The following is a 21,424-nucleotide window of genomic DNA, read 5'->3' on the forward strand; positions in this document are numbered from 1 at the left end:
CCATGGTATTAACCTCATAAGTTCTTTGCTCTTATTAAGCCTCACGAGCTTGGGATTCAAATTCCTCTTGTCAGTATCCTTTAGGAGTGTAACACAACTTCATACATTTATGGGATTCTTATTACATAGTACAAAGGTCTTCTCATTGTGGGTTCAATTGACTCTCTTTTCATGACTTCTCGTCTCCCGTGATAGACCTACATGTTTGTCATTACTCTCATGGTCATGTCTTGCATATATCACATGCTTATATAAGAAATTTTCTTTTACACCTTGTGATCATATACATGCTTCCCACACTATCCACATGTGCCATTTAAGCTCGTGTCTCATTTATCAGGTCAATGTCTCTTTGGAGGTGGGTAATCAATCTTTAACACTTTTCTCATATAAGGTATGCTCCTGGTACTATGTACTTATCTTATATATCCATACCATTCGTTCAACATGACACATGTGCCATATCCTTAATATTCAGGCCTTTACCCATTTTGTCATGTCAATGACAACATTACTTGGAATAGACGAAAGATCGTTTAACCTTACCTTGAACCTTAAAGCACGAGTTAGAAGACAATCTCATAGTCAAGCTCTATTGCACGATCTGGAGTGTTGAAGAAGGGTAACATTCCTAAAATGTCAATATAGCTTCCAACTTATAGATGTGATCGACAACACACCGATAAGAAAGACTCTACTAGACACGGCTCCGAGACATCCTAGGACACTTTAAAACCTGAGGCTCTGATACCAAGTTTGTCACGTCCCAAAACCGAGTAGCGCGACCAGCGCTCAATCGTGTAAACCCGATTAAGAGAGCCTATTAGATTTCATTCTACCCAAAGTCATCCTTAAATAAAGAGGAGATGTCCTCCATTATTCAAACTCTGAAATTATTTCATTAACAACTTTCATTTTGGTTCCATTAGCAGTTTCAACCACAATATCAAAACTTTTACAAGTCTATATTTTCTTTAGAAATATGTTTACCAAATACCAACATTTCTGCTTAAATCCCCAACATAAAACACCACCCACAATCTATCTACGGAGCCTCTATGTACAACTAATGAGTAATAAAAATACCGGCAACAAGGCCCCGGCTATACCTCAAAAAGTAGTAATTTATAACTAAAGATACACTACATAACCCCTGGAAGAAAAGGGGGCTCACCAAGGCTGTTGAGAGTAGGATGCACCGCTATCTACGATTGGCACTGTCTGCTATGTAACCACCTACATCCATTCAAAGATGTAGCGCCCCCGGCAAAGCGACGTTAGTACCATGGAATTGTACTAGTATGTATAACTAAACACCATCTCATTAGAAAAAACAACCATACAAGAATAAAGAAATCATAAGGATCAACAAAGCTTTAAACAATCACCACATCATCAAATTAGGGATCACATAGCTTTCACACAATTTCCATAGCTTTAGGTTGGGACATTTAATATTGTTACATCATCATTCACAATACCACTGCTTTCTTGCGCGGAGTTCGATCACGACCCGATCGGCTAGGTTGCCTCATTCGAGACATGTACCTCGTCATTTCATTCTCACTTTTCGGTTTCAATATCAGCACAATACCACCATGTGTGCGGCATGGCGTCCGATCACTGCCCAATCGGCTAGGCCGTCTTACCAAGACGTTTTTCCTTTTCCATCAATCATCTTATTTCAATCTTTATTTCACATATATCAGTTTATCGGCACATGGGGCCACAATTATCACATCATACTTTGCACTAGGCCACATTCAAAACTCAAACTCTTTTCCCCCACATTTCACATCATTTCCACTTTCAACATTAACCTTGCAATTTATGATAATAGGCACATACAAGAGCAATTCAAGTTGTAAGTATAGAGAGGATTTCACATTGTTTGGCATAACAATGTCAATTTAAACTTGACTTGAAATCTAGGCATTTTAGCACATGGTTCACATCCTTAATTTACCAAAAATAGCATGTTTAAAACATTGAGACACACTTTTCACATATATTCTTGCAACACCGATTCATCTGAAATAGCAACCACTACACCAATCAAATTTCGAAACTTACAAGATTTGCATGGACACCAAGGGACCTCAATTTCTAAGAAGAGGGGGTTTTAGCCATACGTACCATAAATGCGCCCCTTAATAATACTACGGCGTCACCACATTAAACAACTTCAATCTACAATAATGCAACACATTTGTAACTATATTAGTAAGATTTCTATACTTTAAGTCATTTAGACATTTTTCTAAACATCTAATGTGCATATCTGTCCACAACCTCTTTCAATGGAATTCCTTCACCTAACAACCAACTTCCATACCAATGATTCACCTTACCATTGTATATAGGCCATCCACAACTTCCATTAGTACATACATGCCCAACAATTCACACCCAAACCATCAATCTCCTTAATTAACCCATTTCACAATCTCTACAACACCAACACAACCTAGGTTAGGCACTTATGGATTCCAATTACCATCCCATAAGTCCTAACATATATTTCATACACAAATAATCACCATAGAGTGGTTAGAGATGATAGACATACCTCTTGTAGTATGAATCGTAAGAATCCCCACTTGTAGTATTTTTGACCATTTTAGGGATTTGAATGGAAATCTATGGATTTTCAAGATTATTCCTTGTTAATATAGGTGTTTAGGAGTAGTAATCAACTCAAAATACTCCAAAAACATTACCTTGGATCATAGGAGGGAAGTATGGAACGGAGTCCCCTTGATAGAGTAAGCCCTAGCTCAAAAAATGACTTAGAGACTCTCCATACCCGGTCTTGGGGGTATTTATAGGGCTGCTACATGCGCGGCCGCGCTCGGTCCGCGCTCGGGAGGCAGAAACTTTCAAATATGCGCGGCCGCGCACCGGCCGCGCATCTGGCCGCGCATATGACGCAGGTCCATTAAAATGGACATAACTTTCTGTATGCATATCCAAATGAGGAACGGTTTGATGCGTGAGAAACTAGACTCAAAGTTCTTTAATATGATTGGTCTTGCACCACATAACTCTTTATATATATGTAGATATGCTCGTCCAAAGTTTGGTCTTGTGCGTACTCATTTGGAATTTGTTTGTCGATCATGTAATTTTCCAACTTGGCTTAGACTTACGCCTCTCCTTAGACCCCAAATCACTTATAATATGACTCATACACTTATTACCACATCTAATTTATATCCACTATACATTAATCCTCGTATAAACACAAAATAAAATAATTTGCCTACCTTGGCACCACGAAATTTTAAATTACTTAGCAAAATTTTTCGGGGCTTTACATTCTCCCTCGCTTAGGATCATTCGTCTAAGTCGAGTCAATCCCCAAACACTTAGCATAACTTATCTCTTTTCTCACACATCTATAACTCCCAAATTTTGACTAACTCCCAAATCTTTCAGAAATTTCAGCAGAATTTCCTTTGTAACTTGGCCTATCCACCTGCCAGAGAATCCCAGAAACACATCCTAACAACATATACATAATCCAAAGATGCAAAATAATATGAAATGATGCCAACCGTGGCCCCATAAGCAATACATTACTAGAAAAGAAACACTATTAACATCAACTAACTAGGTGATACAAAATTCATAGAAGGTAAGCTTCCAACATCTTCATAGGACACAAATGCTTAATTACATAGCTATCCAAACAATTAAGGGTACTTCTTATTTATTTCTTCCTCGGCCTCCCAAGTGGCCTCTTCAACCTGCTGGTTTTTCCATAACACTTTCACAGAGGAAATTTCTTTATTTCTTAACTTTCGGACTTGCCTATCAAGAATGGCAACTGGAATATCTTCATACGACAATTCTTCATTAACCTCAATAGTCTCAACCGGCACAATGGCGCAAGGATCTCAAACTACTTTCTCCAACATGGATACATGAAATACTAGGTGTACTAATGACATCTCAGGGGGTCGCTCAAGCTTGTACACCACCTTACCAATCCTTTGAATGATTATGTACAGCCCGACATATCTCGGACTTAACTTCCCTTTCTTTCCAAAATGCATAATACCCTTCATGGGGGAGACTTTCAAGAATACCCAATCATCTTCCTTGAACTCCAAATCTCTTCGACGAACATCCAAATAGGACTTTTGACGGTTCTGCGCAGTTTCAATTGCTCCTTAACAATCATAACCTTGTCCATAGCTTGATGCACGAGGTCAGGTCCTACCAATTTAGCTTCCCAACTTCGAACCATCCAATAGGAGATCCACATCTCCTATCATATAATGCCTCAAATGGTGCCATTTGAATACTAGTATCGTAGCTTTTGTTATAAGCAAACTCTATGAGTGGGAAATGATCATCCCAGCTACCTTTGAAATCAAGAACACAAGCACGCAACATGCCCTCAAGCATATGAATAGTCCGCTCTGCCTGCCCATCAGTTTGTGGATGAAAAGTTGTACTAAGATTCACCTGCGTACCCAAACCTTGCTGAAATTTCATCCAAAAATTTGCCGTGAACTGAGCCCCTCGATCTGAAATGATTGAGACTGGAGTCCAATCAACCTGACTACTTCTTTAATATACAACTGAGCATACTCTTCCACTGTGTTGGTAGATTTGACCGGCAAGAAATGTGGTGACTTTGTTAGTCGATCCACGATTACCCAAAGTGAGTCAAACTTGCGCCAGTGCACGGTAACCCTACTACAAAATCCATATTGATCATTTCCCATTTCCACATTGGAATATCTATGCTTTGTGCCAATCTACCAGGACTTTGATGTTCGGCCTTCACTTGTTCACAGTTCGAACATTTTGCCACGTAGTCTACCACATCCCTTTTCATGTTATTCCTCCAATAAACTTCCTTGAGATCATGATACATTTTTGTAGAACCTGGGTGAATGGAATACTTAGAACTATAAGCCTCAACCATGATTCTTTCCCGAAGATCATCTACATCTGGAACACATAGCCGCCCTTGGTACCGTAGGGTACCATCATCCATGCCAAGAGAAAAAAAATTGTGGTCTTATGTTTATGAACTCCCTCCTTCAACTGTACCAAAAATAGATCGTTGTATTGCTTCTCATTGACCTCCACCACAAGCGACGATTCAGCCCTATTTTGCAATATTTCCCCACCTTCACTAGAGTTCGCAAGACGAACTCCCAAACTAGCCAACTGGTGAACCTCCCTGGCCAACGGCCTTCGACATACCTCCAAGTGAGCTAAACTACCCATAGATTTTCGGCTAAGAGCATATGCCATGACGTTGGGCTTTTCCCGGGTGATATAGAATATCAAGGTCGTAGTCTTTGAGTAACTCAAGCCATCTTCTTTGCCTCAGATTCAACTCCTTCCGTTTGAAAATATATTTAAGGCTCTTATGATCCGTGAATATATCCACAGTGCCCCCATACAATTAATGACACCAAATACTCAATGCAAAAATCACCGCCGCAAGTTCTAAGTCATGTGTCGGATAGTTCTTTTCATGATACTTTGGTTACCTAGAGGCATAGTGATCACCTGGCCATGTTACATCAATAGTGGACCATCTATATCACATTTCTCTTACATATGACCTCCTAAAAATTGAGTTCTTATCAAAAGACATTGAGACACACTTTTCACATATATTCTTGCAACACCAATTCATTTGAAATAGCAAGCACTACACCAATCAAATTTCAAAACTTACAATATTTGCATGGACACCAAGGGAGCTCAATTTCTAAGAAGAGGGGGTTTTAGCCATACATACCTGAAATGCGCCCCTTAATAATACTACGGCGTCCACCAAACTAAACAACTTCAATCTACAATGATGCAACACATTTGTAACCATATTAGTAAGATTTCTATACTTTAAGTCATTTAGACTTTTTATCAAACATCTAATGTGCATATCTTTCCACAACCTCTTTCAATGGAATTTCTTCACCTAACAACCACCTTCCATACCAATGATTCACCTTACCATTGTCTCTAGGCCATCCACAACTTCCATTAGTACATGCATGCCCAACAATTCACACCCAAACCATCAATTTCCTTAATTAACCCATTTCACAATCTCTACAACACCAACATAACCTGGGTTAGGCACTTATGGATTCCAATTACCATCCCATAAGTCCTATCATATATTTCATACATAAATAATCACCATAGAGTGGTTAGAGAGGATAGACATACCTCTTGTAGTATGAAGCTTATGAATCCCCACTTGTAGTGTTCTTGACCAATTTAGGGATTTGAATGGAAATCTATGGATTTTCAAGATTAATCCTTGTTAATATAGGTGTTTAGGAGTAGTAATCAACTCAAAATACTCAAAAAATATTACCTTGGATCATAGGAGGGAAGTATGGAACGGATTCCCCTTTATAGAGCAAGCCCTAGATCAAAGAATGACTTAGAGACTCTCCATACCCGATCTTAGGGGTATTTATAGGGCTGCTACGTGCGCGGCCGCGCTCGGTCCGCGCTCGGGAGACAGAAACTTTCAAATATGCGCGGTCGTGCACCGGCCGCGCATATGGCCGCGCATATGACGAAGGTCCAGTAAAATGGCCATAACTTTCTGTATACATATCCAAATGTGGAACGGTTTGATGCGTTGGAAACTAGACTCAGTGGGCTTTAATTTGATAGGTTTTTCACACATAACTCTTTATATATATGTAGATATGCTCGTCCAAAGTTTGGTCTTGTGCGTACTCATTTGAAATTTGTTTGTCGATCATGTAATTTTCCAACTTAGCTTAGACTTAGGCCTCTCCTTAGACCCCAAATTACTTATAATATGAGTTATACACTTATTAGCATATCCAATTGACATCCACTATATCATTAAACGTCGTTTACACACAAAATAAAATAATTAGCCTACCTTGGCACCACGAAATCTTAAATTACTTAGCAAAATTTTCTGGGGCTTTACAGATCTCATGTTCAAAACTCATGGAAATGGTCCGACACTACCCGAACACACACACGAGACCCCCGAGATCCATCCAATCACACCAACAAGTTCGAATATCTTATCCAAACTTGTTCGGATGCTCCAAACACCACGACTAATATCAAAACCAAGAATCGACGGCCAAAACACATGTTAAGCTTCTCTTAAATTCATCATATTCCAAACTTCAAACCAAACGTCCAATTCAAGCCTAACCAATCCTAATTAAGCCCAAACTTTTCACACAAGGTTCAAATGACATAATGGACCTATTTTAACTCCTGGAGAAACAAACCGAACCCGATAACAACAAAGTCAATTCCTGGTCAAACTTATGAACCTTCCAAATCTACAAATATCCAACTTTCACCTGATAGAGCCAAATCAATCTAGGAACCTCCAAAACCAAATCCGGACATATGCCTAAATCTAAAATTACCATAAAAACCTAATTGAACCATCAAGACACCGTTATGAGGTCATTTATACAAAATTCAAACCTTGGTAAACTCTTACAACTTAAGATTCTAAAATAACACTAAGTGTTCCAATTCACTCCCGAACTTTCCTGCAGCCAAACCAACCAATCCTGAAAGTCACAAAACAACGAACACACATAAAGAAAACATGAAATAGGAGAATGGGGCTCAAATATCCAAAGAGATATTCTCCCCTCTTAAACAAACATTCTTCATCGAACGAGTTTAGACACATACCTGGAAATGCCAAAAAGATGTGTATATGTGCTCCGCAAATCATGCTCAGTCTCCTAAGTCGCCTCCTCAACCAACTGACCTCTTCACTAAACCTAAACCGATGCAATATCCTTCGACCTCTGCTTTCGGACCTGCATGTCCAAACTGGCCATTGGATCCTCCTCATAAGCCAAGTTCACATCCAACTGCACCAAACTGAAATCTAGCACATGTGACTAATCCTCATGATATTTCCGAAGCATGAAAACATAAAACACCGAATGAACACCCGACAAGCTGGGTGGCAAAGCAAACATGTAAGCCACCAAACTCGCTCTCTCCAAAACCTCAAATGGACGAATGTAATGAGGGCTCATCTTGCCTTTCTTGTCGAATCTCATCACCACCTTTATAGGTGAAACTCTGAGAAAAAACCTCTCAAACTCCATGAAAGCTACATCTCGAACCTTCCTATTAGCATAACTCTTCTGTCAAGACAGCACTGTACGAAGCTGCTCCTGAATCAACTTCACCTTCTCCAAAGCATAGCGAACCAGATTGGTGCCCAACAACCTAGCGTCCTGGGGATCAAACTAACCAATCGAAGAACGACATCGCCTCCTATAAAAGGCCTCATATGGCGCCAATTGGATACTCGAATGGTAGCTTTTTTTGTAGGCGTACTCTACTAACGGTAGAAATTGATCCCACTGTCCTTCGAAATAAATGACGTAAGCTCTCAACATATCATCTAAGATCTGAATGGTTTACTTGGACTACCCATCAGTCTAAGGGTGAAAAATAGTACTCAACTCGACTTGGGTGAATAGAATATTGTGAATTGTGAGCCTCCTCAAGAATCAACTCCTTCGAACCATCTACCTTATGAATACAGATCTGACCCTAAAGCCTCAATACCCCATCATCACCAATAGTCACCTCCTTGGCACCATCTCGCTGCACCGCGTACATAAGAACAAGCAAGTGGGGATCATCATACTGGCGAGCCTTAATGCACTCGAACAAAGATGACTGTGACACGACACAAGTAAAAACCCTGGTAGGCTCTGAATATCAAACCTCACAAACTCATTAGCCAAAGCATGAACATCCCTAGCTAGGGGTCTCTCCACACCTGGAATGAATAACAAACTCCCCATGCTCTCCGCCTTTCTGCTCAAGGCGTCAACCACTACACTGGCCTTCCCCGAATGATAAATAATGATGATATCATAGTCCTTTAACAGCTCCAACCATCTTCGTTGCCTCGAATTCAAATCTTTCTGTTTAAATAGATTCTGGAGACTCCGGTGATCCGTATATACCTAACAAGACACTCTATATAAGTAATGGCTCCAAATTTGAAGCACGTATGCAATAACAGTTAACTCCAAATCATGCACCGGATAGTTCTTCTCATGGGGCATCAAATAGCGCAACGTGTAGGCAATTACCCTACCGTCCTGCCTCAACACACACTCAATACCAACCTACAAAGCATCAAAATGGATCATATATGAACCTAATCCTGAAGGCAAAACCAACATGGGAGATGTAGTCAATGCCGTCTTGAGCTTCTGAATGCTCTCCCCAGACTCGTCTCACCACCTAAATGGAGCTCCCTTCTGAGTCAATTAAGTCAATGGGGCTGCAATAGATGAAAAACCCTCCACAAAACGGCAATAATACCAAGCTAGGCCTAAGAAACTTTGGATCTTAGTTACAGTGGAAGGCTTGGGCCAACTTTGAACTGCTTCAATATTGCATTACTAAATACCATGTTGCCTAAGTATGCCACTGATTCTAGTGAAAACTCACACTTTTAGAACTTAGCATACAACTTCTTCTCCCTCAAAATCTGAAGCACAGTCCTCAAATGATGCTCGTGCTCCACAACACTATGAGAATAGACCAAGATATCATCAATGAACACAATGACAAAAGAATCCAAATAAGGCTGGAATATATTATTCATCAAATGCATGAAGGATGCTAGGGCATTAGTCGGACCAAAAGACATCAAAAACTCACAATGCCCACAACGAGTTCTGAAAGCCGTATTGGGAAACGTCCGAAGTCCTGATCTTCGACTGTTGATACCCTGATCTCAAATAAATGTTCGAGAACACCCTAGCACCTTGAAGTTGGTAAAATAAGTCATCAATGTGAGGAAATGGATACTTGTTCTTGACGGTCACCTTGTTGAACTGTCGATAGTCAATACACATTCTCATAGACTTTTTAAAAAATAACACTGGCGCACCCCAAGGTGAAACGCTAGGCCTGATGAACCCCTTATCCAACAACTCTTACAATTGTTCTTTCAATTCCTTCAACTCTACTAGAGCCATAGTCATAGTGGAATAGATATGGTCTGAGTGCCCGACACCAAGTCAATACCATAGTCAATATCCCTATCGGGTGACATGCCTGGTACGTCTGCTAGAAATACATCTAGAAACTCCCTCACTACTGGGGCTGACTCAACAGTAGGGCTATCAACACTAACATCTCTCACAAAGGCTAAGTACGCCAAACACCCATTCTCAACCATCCATTGAGCCTTCATAAATGAAACCATCCTACTAGAAGTATACCCAAGAGAATCTTTCCATTCCAACCTTTGCAACCCCGGCATAGCCAACGTCACGGTCTTAGTGCAACAATCAAGAATAGCATGATACATGATAACCAATCCATACCCAAGATCACATTAAAATCCACCATACTAAGCAATAAGAGGTCAACACTAGTCTTATATCCCCCAATAGTAACCAAACAATATCGATGCACATGATCCACCAAAATAGAGTCATTCGCAGGTGTAGATACATGAACGGGAATATCATGAGAACTATGGGGCAAATCCAAATATGACGCAAAGTACGATTAAACATAGGAATATGTAGAACCAAGATCAAATAGAACAGATGCATCTCAGACAGATCGAAATAATACCTATGATAACCACATCAGAGGCCTCCGCCTCGGGACTACCTTGAAATGAGTAACAGTGGGCCTAACCTCCCGCGACTGACCTCTACCTTTCGGGCATCCCCTGAATGCCTGAGCTCCCCTTCTAGTTGGTGGGGCTGGTGGTGTAGAAACTGAACTGGAGTTACTGCCTGAGAATCCTATTGTGATGCGCCTCTACCATGTCTGAGGAAATCTCTCTTGATAAGCCCTAACTCTCCACACTCAAAACAACCTCGAGCTAAGAATTGATGCTGAATATGAGGCTGCCTCTAATAACCTGAGTACCCACTGGAAGAACCCTGGGCTGAAGGAGCACGTGCCTCGCTTTCGCAAAGTACAAAATCATAGCCCAGGAAAACCACGTTCGCGAACGCCAAAGAGGTCATGCGAATGCCAAGGCCAAAGGCCTCCTCTTATTCGCGAACGCGCCCTGCAGCCTCACAAACGCGTCCTGCAGCCTCGCGAATGCAAAGGCTATTGCCCAGCTCAACCTCCTTCTTCACGAAAGCGGCTGCCCCTCTGTGAACGCGGCTGCCCCTCCACGAATGCGAAGAATAAGAATCCCCCAGTGCCCAAAACCTTCATTGTGACCACGATACTCCGACACAAACACAAAGGACATCAGACACCAGCAAAGATTTGATGTCCAAAACACATGGAAATGGTCTGAAACTATTCGGAAATACACGCAAGTCCCCCAGGAGACCCCATCCAATTATACTAACAAGTTTCAATACCTTATCCAAACTTGTCTAAATGCTCCAAACACCATGACTAACATCAAAACCAAGAATCAACAGCCAAAACACATGTTAAGCTTCTCTTAAGTTCATCATATTCCAAACTTCAAACCAAACGTCTGATTCAAGCCTAACCAATCCGGATTAAGCCCAAACTTTTCACACAAGTTTCAAATAACATAACGAACTTATTCTAACTCCCGGAGTAACAAATCAAACCCGATAATATCAAAGTCAACTCCCAGTCGAACTAATTAACCTTCCAAACCTTCAAATTTCCAACTTTCACCAAATAGAGCGATATTAATCTATGAACCTTCAAATCCAAATTCGGACTTACGCCTAAGTCCAAAATCACCATACGAACCTATTGGAACCATCAAGACACCATTCTGATGTCGCTTATACAAAAGTCAAACCTTGGTCAACTCTTACAACTTAAGCTTCCAAAATGATACTAAGGCCTCATGTGTATTTTTTAAGATTAAGACGTCCGAATCTGAATATCAAGATGTGTATTAAGATTAAGACATCTGAATCTGAATACACATCTAAATATATTAAGATCTGAATACTAAATAATTAAGACTGTTTGATTTTTAACATCTGAATGTATATAATTTATCTTTATTTGAAAATTAATAAACATAAAGTTCAAATGAAATACTAACTAATCCAATATTCTACCAATAAAATATATAGTTTTTAAAAATATGATAGTTGTTGGTGGTGATGGCTAACGGGTGAATGCCGACTAGAGGCGCTGGTTAGTGGTAGTTTTGGTTGGTGAAGGTGGTTCATGGTAGTAGTTAGTAGTGATTAGTAGTGGTGGCGATTATGATTGAGGATAGTAGTGGTGGGTAGTGATATTTAATAATGCCGGGTGGTGGTAGGTTATAATAATGGGAAATGCCGGCTGTGGTTGTTGATGGTGATGGGATGGTTAGTTGTGGTAGTTGAGGTGGATGAGTGTTGATTGTGGGTGAGAATGATGGTGGTCGGAATGGTGGGAATAGTGGGTGATGATAGTCGATAATGGTGGCGGCTATGATTGAGAATGATGGTGGCGTGGTGGTGGTGGTGGTTAAGTATGGTGATTGTGGTGGCATGGTGGTAGTTGATAATGGTAGGCGGTGACGGCAGTTAATAATGAACATGTGATAGCCTCTTAATGAAATTAAGTCTCTGTTATAGATCTTAATCATACAGACTTATTCAGACCCATTAAGTGGTTTTGAAGTAAAAATTAAAACTAAACACACTTAATGATTAAGATCAGTATAATTAAGATTCAGACTTTAAAAACATACGCACTTAATGTATGAGATTTGAATGATTAAGATTCAGGCCTCCATTAAGTGCAAACAAATGAGGCCTAAGTGTTCCAATTCACTCCCGAACCTTCTCAAAGACAAACCAGCCAACCTCAAATACCCAAATCGACCAGCTGGGTAGTTACAAGTATCCATGTAGTAACTGTAGGGAGCGAATATTTTGCCCTATTGTCTATTATACATGGATTTTTATTTGATCCTAATTGGTATTGATATAATATTTTATGGTTATTTTTTTATAAACTAACTTTTAGGGCTAGGAAAAGTTGTAAAGAGTAGTGTGCTGTTTTTTTCCCAATAAAAATTTGTTAAGATTTTTAAAAAGCCTAAACTTTCCACCATGGACTTTGAATCAAACATAAAATGTTCTACATCGATCTCTCTCCAATAAATATAGCCCTCATGGTGGAAACGTTAAAATAATAACATCGGTTAAATGCCAAAGAAGACCAACTTTATTCTGAACTAGGTCCAAAAATTCATCATGCACAATTGAAGAAACAATTGTATTTCAGTATTAAAACGAAAAATTGCTTTATCTGGTGTCACAGAGCTACGACAATTTTCACTAGCTGACTTCTTTCACAACAATAATGTACTTCATCACAGCTAACTCCCATTTACTATTAGGCCCAAAGCGTGAAATGAAATTAAAAAAGGGCCCGTGCACTGCATGTAAGCTTGTTTCCCAATATAGTTTTGGGACTTTAGAACTTACGATTTGAAGGAAGCTGGTAATACTGATAATAATAAATATAATCAATAATGATCATCTTCATAAGCTTCTAGGTATGCAGAGCTCCATATTTTATCAGGCATAACGGGTATCAAACAATTTAAAGACTCAATAAAAGTTGACATAATATAAGTCTCAAAAATAGAGATTAGTGATAAAGCTAAGAGTTTCTAAGCCCTCTTTTAAACCTCTATAATGCGTTAAGGATATTAGAGGAATTAATGAGTGGAAATTTCCCTACAGAAAGCACTCATATCCAGTTTTGGAGACACTCAGAAAAAGGGGCATGGGAGCCAAGACCTTAAGATGTAGTATTAAAGTGAAACTATACAGACTGAGTTTGACACTGACCAAAAGAAAATGGAGGAAAGTAATAACCTTTAGTGATTAAGCACTAAGGGAAATCTAGTTTATGATTAAGTAACAATAACGGGTCTGTCTTATGGATCCCAAATTAGTCCAGAATTCGGCAAACAACATATAACACAAATTAGGAGAGTGTTTATGACAGGAAAAACATTGAGCATATGTTTATATAATCAATCTTATCAGAAATGAGCTTAATTTCAAGGCAACCAGCCAGCCATGTAGTTATTCACACTAGGCCCTGCTCCTCCTACTGTTATTGGATCATTCTGATACCTGCCAATATTTGAAAAAATAAATGTAAGTATCGCAATAGATAATTTAGGTCAAGTAACGAATTTTCATTTACTTTAAATCAGTTGTAAATGCAGCCAAATAGACGTAACAATTACTCTATATATGTTACATGTCCTCAAATATGAGTGGAATATTTTGTACAATAGTAATAATTTTTTGGTATAATTTGAAGGATTCGGATGAAATATTCACACATATGATAGATTGTATAGCATACATAGCGAACATAATTACGCTCTGCGAGGTCAACTTTTCAACTAAATATATCACAATTTTACTAGGTACTCCTTCCGTTCCACTTTATGTGAACCTATTTACTTTTTGGTCCGTTCCAAAAATAATGACCCCTTTTTAAATCTGAAAACAATTTAACTTAAACTTCCAATTCTACCCTTAATGAGAAGCTTTTATAATCACACAAATATTCTGGACCCCTTTTTAATTTATTTAGAACCACAAATTTCAAAAGTCTTATTTATTTTAATTCCGTACCCAGTCAAACAGATTCACATAAATTGGAACGGAGGAAGTACTTTTAATCTCACTAATCAGCAAAATATTGAATATTTACCTCTTAATCTTTATGGCAGTCAAACTGCCCCATGAATGCTTTTAAAAAGCAAGAAAAAAGAAGGATATCATCCAAAATATTGATCAGAACGTACCCAATTTGCAAAGTGGGTTCACATTCCAAAGGATGAAAAAAGCCATCGCCCTGAGTTTGAGTTGTCTGCCGGCCGTAGCCCACATCTTGTGCATTTTGCTGCCACTGCAGATTTAGTTGGCTTCCTTCCATCAACTGCAAATTAAACCATTCCAAACCCTAGTGAATATATATATATATATATATATACACAACTGCATATAATATTCTCATGAAACAACTATGACTAACAGAAAGAGATGTTAATTATTGGTACTGTTGGTGATCTCGTCACTTCCAGTGAGAGTTTGAGTGATGGGATCAATAAGTAAGACATCGCAATCAATTCTTGAATTTAATTTACATACATTGATTGTACAATGCTTTTAAACTACTAATGTATTTAACATGCAACAAGTAACCTACGTTAGTTATAAGATTAGAAATTAAACTATTCCTTTCTCGTCGTTTGCCTCCAACACAGACGACATGCACTCACATTTGTTTGAAGCTGTAGCAACAATTCAGTAGTAATTGCGCTACCAAAAGGAAGGGGGAAATTAAAGAAGGGAAATTGCACTTACCCTTTGTTTCAAGGTTCTGTTTGCTTCGTTTAATGCATGTTCCTGCCACATGGAAGATCGTCGCCATATAATGATGATTTTAAGTAGCTAGGAAAACACAATGATTCTTATTACTAGTCAGGAATTATCAAAATAAACTTATGTACCTTTCTCTGAAGATCTGTAAGTTGATCCAACATTAATTGAGTCTGGAAAATTTGAGACTAGTGGTCAGTGCAAGTGTTTAGTACTAAAATTATTGATTAGCTATATGTCAAATTTACCCGAGTTGATCGAATCTGTTTCAGTGACATATCAAGCTGCCTCTCAAGTGATTCAAGTTCCTTGCTATTCAAAGGGCCAAGATCTTCACCAAGAAGATTCCTATTGACACAACATCAGAAAGTGTTCTTTTAGCTAAAACACATTTCATAAATGAAGCTTTCTTCTCAATACTATTGTTATATATATACCTCTGTGATCGCTGTAATGCTTCGTAACGTGCTTTAAGCTTCAAGTACTCTTGTTGGCTACTTATTTCCTGTAACCATTCGCAATAATAAATTGGTCTACCAGATTAAAATATTATCACTATAAGAATTCAACGGATAAAATGGACCTTGGCTCTAACTTCACCTCGAAAGTTAGCTTATTAGCCATTAGGTAAGGTTGCCAAATACTGTATAAAGAGACTAATTTCACATCGCGCAATCCAGAAAACAAAATGCTTTATTATTTTTTTTATTGGCTTATATATAAACTGCAAGTCAAGTTTTTGAAGTGCTAATAGTTCTATCAAATATTTATCATCTGTGAGGTTTTCTATACCTTGTTTTTGTCAATTTCTTTGTGTTTTGTAATTCCCAATTTTTAAAAATTGTTGAAGAATTCCAACAATGTCTCTAGAACACACTCTCTAGCGACTAGCTAGCACCTACAAAATTCAAGTCACTAGATTATTCATGTTATGATACGATATTTCTTCTAATTATTCCCATTAAAAAGGTAGGACTTGTTCAGATAATGAAGAGATAAGAAGACTCATGATTAGTTGGTCTTGTTGGATCGAGTGATGATCATACTCAGGGTTAGGTTGAAATTCATCACCTCCATCAATTTCGACGAGCGAGGGAGGGCAACTAAATTGGTAGATGTTAGTTCAATTTTATAAAAATAAAGTGGTGAGCATAATTAACATATGTCCGAATGATAAATGGAATAAGGGTAACGAGGAAGGAGTATATGGGGGATTTCTTTGTGTGCTTTGACATGCATGCTTGGTGAAGGGGAAGAGCAAAACAATGGCTCTGATACTATAACAGAACTCATAAGAACATGAGAAAATATACTGCTAACTTAGGTTATATATCTCTTAATATACATGTACAAGTGAGCGGCGCTAGGATTACAACAATTTATATAGGAAGATAGGATATAATGTAGTTAAAAAATATTGTGTTAAATTTATCATCTATCCTTATCTTCCTCTTTAAAAACTTTTATGTAAATCAAAATCTCAAATGCTCAGGTAGCAGTTTTTCACTATAAAAAGGTTGATTTTTGTCCATCCAAATGACTTCACAAATTAAAAACTTCTTCATTTATTCCCTTGAGTCTAAGTGCTCCAATGTGTTGCCTTATTTTTGTTACTCCCTTTGTCTCAATTTAAGTAACAGACTTTTCTTTTAGTATATTACGACGAATATCACCTTTTTATGTTTAGAAGCAATTTAACTTCAAAAACTTTTCATTTTATCCTTAATAAATAATGTATAATCACACAAATATTTAAGGCTTAATTTTTAGATTACAAGTCTCAAAACTTTTTTTTTTTTTTTTAAACTTAGTGTCTGTCAATTGGTATCACATAAATTGGGATGGAAGGAATATGATTTTGGGCTGAGTGGATTGGACATCTGGAGCGAGGACAATTATGGGGGTCCAACATCGGAAAATCGGGATGGGTCTTGCTCTGATACCATGTTAAATTGACATTGGATCTAACTCAACCCCAAAAGCTAGCTCAAGAGGTGAGGATTGACTAAGTCCATATAAGGAGACCATCCATCCCCTTCATTGTCGATGTGGGACTCAACAAAACACACAATGGATAGGGATATATCCTTAAACAGCTAGCACTTTTTTGTTGACTTGGATGGAACAAATCTTTTCTTTATCGCTTCGTTATTTTAAACCCTATGTTTGGTTTCAAAATAATGAAAACTTTGAAGGATATACCCAGTTTTCATTCCCTTCACATTACAATGTCTTTCTGTTCTTGAACTATTCACTAACCTTTGCAAAACTATAAACTATAGTGTATAGCAATCAAGGGGAAGGAAGTTGGATTGTTATTTTCCTCGATAATAATTGCTACTCAACCTATAGTGTTTTTTTTAACCATTCTAGCATATAGAGATGGAAACTTTCTTGAAATGAACAACCGTAATTATGTCCTAATAGCAAGTATACTCACTAATTAGAGAAGAAATAGTTGGAAGATAAACATTTACCAGTGCTTCTCGTGTGGATATATTGGTCTCTGGTGCTCCGTAGTTGCACTTCTGGTACCTCTCTAATGTCTTGAGCATGCTGTTTCATTGTCACAAGCTTATGATGCTTCAGTTTACAACATAATTAGATAATCCCAAAGCAAATATATATGATTTCATTATCAAGTTAATAATAGATCTATATTTTTTCGTCTTTTTAAAAATCTGAAAAGTTTTTTTTTTGCATTCTTACACAGATTTAAACACAACCAAATGTCCAAATCTCAGACTTGTTATAGGCGTAGCCGTCACTTTTCCTTTCCCTCTCTCTATCCTATAGTAATTATGTAAAATCAAGTTTGAAAGATTTTCTGAAAGATTAGGAAATAAACCAAAAGACTTTCAGTGTGACTGGATAGTAGATTGTTTCATCCTAGCAAAAAAAAAAAAAAAATGAAGACTTAGAGATCGACAATCTAGATAAATAATTAAGTTGATAATTAATATCAAGTCAAATTCTCTTAATTAAGACGAGAGATCAGAGAGAGAGAGAGAGATTCCAATATCTTGATTTTTGAAGGGCTGTCCATCAAAGAGCTCCGGAGTAACCAGCGAACCAAATGGCTTTTAAAAAAAAAAAACTAAAAAGCATAAAGAAGAAGAAGAAGAAGAGGAGGAGGAGGAGAATCCAAGCTTGAAGATTTTCCATCAAGAGTAAATGATCAGAACAAAAATTTGAAACAAGTTCAGATAAAAGAAAAAATTAGGGTTGAAAAAAACCCTAAAGGTATGAACTTTGTGACCAACACGATCCAAAAGCTATATTGATGCATTTAACAGTGAACCCTAAATTTATTAGTGGAATATTTTCAAAGAAATAGCTTTTACCAACAACAGCCTCAACGATTAAAATTTTAGCAGAATAAGTTTCAAGAAATGCTTCTTTAATTTGAAGGTAAAGAAAATGGTAAAAGATCTATCAGAAGAAACTGTAAATAGCTCAAGAGCTTTATAGATATTATTATTAACAGGCAATAGATCAGACCATTTTCGCTACAAAGAGCACTATTTAATTTGGTTTACGAGGTCAAAGGGGAAATAAGAAAGCCAATCAAAATGAGTAGAAAGAACATAAAATGGAGGAGACTAGCTAGCAAGAAACCACAACCCCTCAACACAGAAAATCAACATAGATATAGAAATTTTATCTTCTTTTCATGGTTTCCTCTTGCAGATCTAACAACACCCACAAGCACAAAGTCCTATACACTCCAAAACATTCACAAAAATGGTAAATACACTCTACACAAAGAAAAAAAGAGAAATACTTTTATCATAAAATCTCCTATACTTATTTAGATCTAAAAACAACAACACAGAGAAAAAAGGACTAACATAGATATAGATATCTATACGTATTATATTTATATTTTGTTTCTTGTCTTGTAAAAATATATACCTAGAGCTACTGCAGAACTCGTACAGTTTCCCCCTATTGGAGAAGATGATGAGAGCAACCTCAGCATCACAAAGAACAGAAAGCTCATAAGCTTTTTTCAAGAGTCCATTTCTTCTCTTAGCGAAGGTCACTTGCCTGTTGATCTTGTTCTCTATTCTCTTAAGCTCAACCCTACCCCTTCCCATTTTTTTTTCTTCTCTTCCCAACAACTCTAACTCACAAAAGCACAAAACCCCTTTTTGTTCTCAGACCTTTCTTTGTATCTATCTTTTTATACATACATGCAATAATAGATACATATCTATTATGTATATATAGACATAACTATACTAAGCACAACACTACTCGTACATTTTTCTTACATAAGAGTTAATACACAAAATGTCCCTGTACTTTGTTATTATACGTGTGAACAAAGTTCGACATTGGAACGTGCTAAAAAAAATTGTGTCAAAATATAAGATTAGGGGATTACCGAGTTTTGTGTAGGGAGAAAATTTGAAGGGGAGCTTTGCTGCAACGGTAAAGTTATGATCTATAGGTTACGGGTTCTAGTCACGAAATCAGTCACTGTTGCTTGCATTAAAGTTGGCTGCCTACGTCACATGTCCTTGAGGTGCAATCCTTTTTCGGACCCTGTATAATTGTGGGATGCTTTGTGCATTGGACAACTTTTTGTTTAGGGAGAACATTTATGAGATAGCTACTCCCGTGAATCTAATTTTATGAGATTATTGTTCGGATGTTTTTGTACTCTCTTTTGAATTTGGATTGTTCATTTCTACCCATAGATATAACTTAATTCATCGAATCAAGTTAAATTATTGTGTTTTTGTATTTTTTTTTTTTTTTTTGTCATTTATAGTCAGTCAAGATTTGCTTTTTACATTGTTATTTTGATCTAAAAACTTCTACCAGCCATCCAATGGGACTGCAAGAAAAACCCGAAAAAGAAAATAGAAACATCCCCTTTTTCTTCTGTGTCTCTGAATCCTTTCTTTCTTCCAGGAATATGCTCTGAGACCCTACACTGCAAGTTCAACAAGTTTCTGATTAATTAGAGATTTTAATTGGAGTAAATATTTTGAGCATTTTTATTTAAAATATTTTTCATGTACAATCTGGACAAAATGTTGAATTCATGATTTTGTTTAGTTTTCAGATGAAGAAATGATTTTTGGTGGTAGGTGTTCGGTAAGTGGGAAATCTTTAGAGCTGATGTGTAAACGGGTCCTCTAACTGCTACGTGTCGAATTCTTAACTGATGTCGTAGTAATTAACTCGCTTACCTGTAAAGAGTCTATTTTTATATACTTGAAACATTTGAATCAATAACTTTTAGATAGTATTACTTACCCTTTACAAATTATTTTTATCCATTTGGCCGCCAAAATTATAATTTAATCATACAACTTAGCTGAAAGTTTTGAGTTGAGAATTTAGTCTTATTACTCCAATGACATAATATTACAACTGTTAAACGAGTCAAGGGAAAAAAAAACTATTTTGATTATTCTCTATGATTTCGATAAACATAAAAATCGTTGAAAATACCTGGAAATATTCTTATTTATGTCTTTGACCAGTTAAAAATTAATGTTGTATATTAGCGCATGACATCTGATCATATATGGGTCTATTAATTATTTAGGCACGAAATCAAGGCGACCTCGTTTTGTCCAGCAATATTTGATTATTTATTTATTTATTTATTTATTTATTTTAAACAGTTTTGCTTATTTGGAATTAGCTTTGAAATTATAAGTACCTCGCCCTTTGAATGTAATTACTTGTGAACTAAAAATGCTTAAAAGTAAAGCTTATTCCCCGCATATTTTGTGGAGCTTCTAACATCGCAATATTTCATGACTTATCAATTTTCATTCAATTATAACTTATGATTAGTGCTATGTTCTTGATTGTCTATGATATTCGCTCCTCTTTGAGATTTAAATTCGAACTACTTTAACAAATATATATATATATATATATATATATATATACATATATATATGTATATATGTATATATATATATATATGTATATATACATATATATATATATATATATATATACATACATATATATATATATATAGGGTGCTCCATATGTACTAGTTTAATGAGGCCAACAAAGTAATAATTTCAATG

At 37.1% G+C, this 21,424-nt stretch overlaps 1 protein-coding gene across 1 annotated transcript; it reads right to left on the reverse strand.

Moving 5' to 3' along the window:
* Positions 1 to 13,815: 13,815 nt before the first annotated feature.
* Positions 13,816 to 19,599, reverse strand: LOC109213499 (agamous-like MADS-box protein AGL9 homolog). Its single transcript, XM_019377308.1, has 8 exons — positions 19,275 to 19,599; positions 17,837 to 17,915; positions 15,797 to 15,864; positions 15,608 to 15,707; positions 15,491 to 15,532; positions 15,345 to 15,386; positions 14,783 to 14,916; positions 13,816 to 14,096 (listed from the first exon to the last, which is right to left on the reverse strand). The coding sequence occupies exons 1-8, from the start codon at positions 19,457 to 19,459 to the stop codon at positions 14,021 to 14,023; spliced, it is 726 nt and encodes a 241-aa protein (XP_019232853.1). The 5' UTR covers positions 19,460 to 19,599; the 3' UTR covers positions 13,816 to 14,020.
* Between the last annotated feature and the right edge of the window lie 1,825 nt (positions 19,600 to 21,424).

This window comes from Nicotiana attenuata, unplaced genomic scaffold (genome assembly GCF_001879085.1).
Source record: "Nicotiana attenuata strain UT unplaced genomic scaffold, NIATTr2, whole genome shotgun sequence".
Lineage (NCBI taxonomy): Eukaryota > Viridiplantae > Streptophyta > Magnoliopsida > Solanales > Solanaceae > Nicotiana > Nicotiana attenuata.

Excerpts from the sequence above, each read along its gene's own strand:
- LOC109213499 (XM_019377308.1), bottom strand. The coding sequence starts at position 19,459 with ATGGGAAGGGGTAGGGTTGAGCTTAAGAGAATAGAGAACAAGATCAAC. Across the intron at positions 15,865-17,836 it reads TATCCACACGAGAAGCACTG|GAAATAAGTAGCCAACAAGA; the intron begins GTAAATGTTTAT and ends GAATGGTTACAG. Across the intron at positions 15,708-15,796 it reads GCATTACAGCGATCACAGAG|GAATCTTCTTGGTGAAGATC; the intron begins GTATATATATAA and ends TTGTGTCAATAG.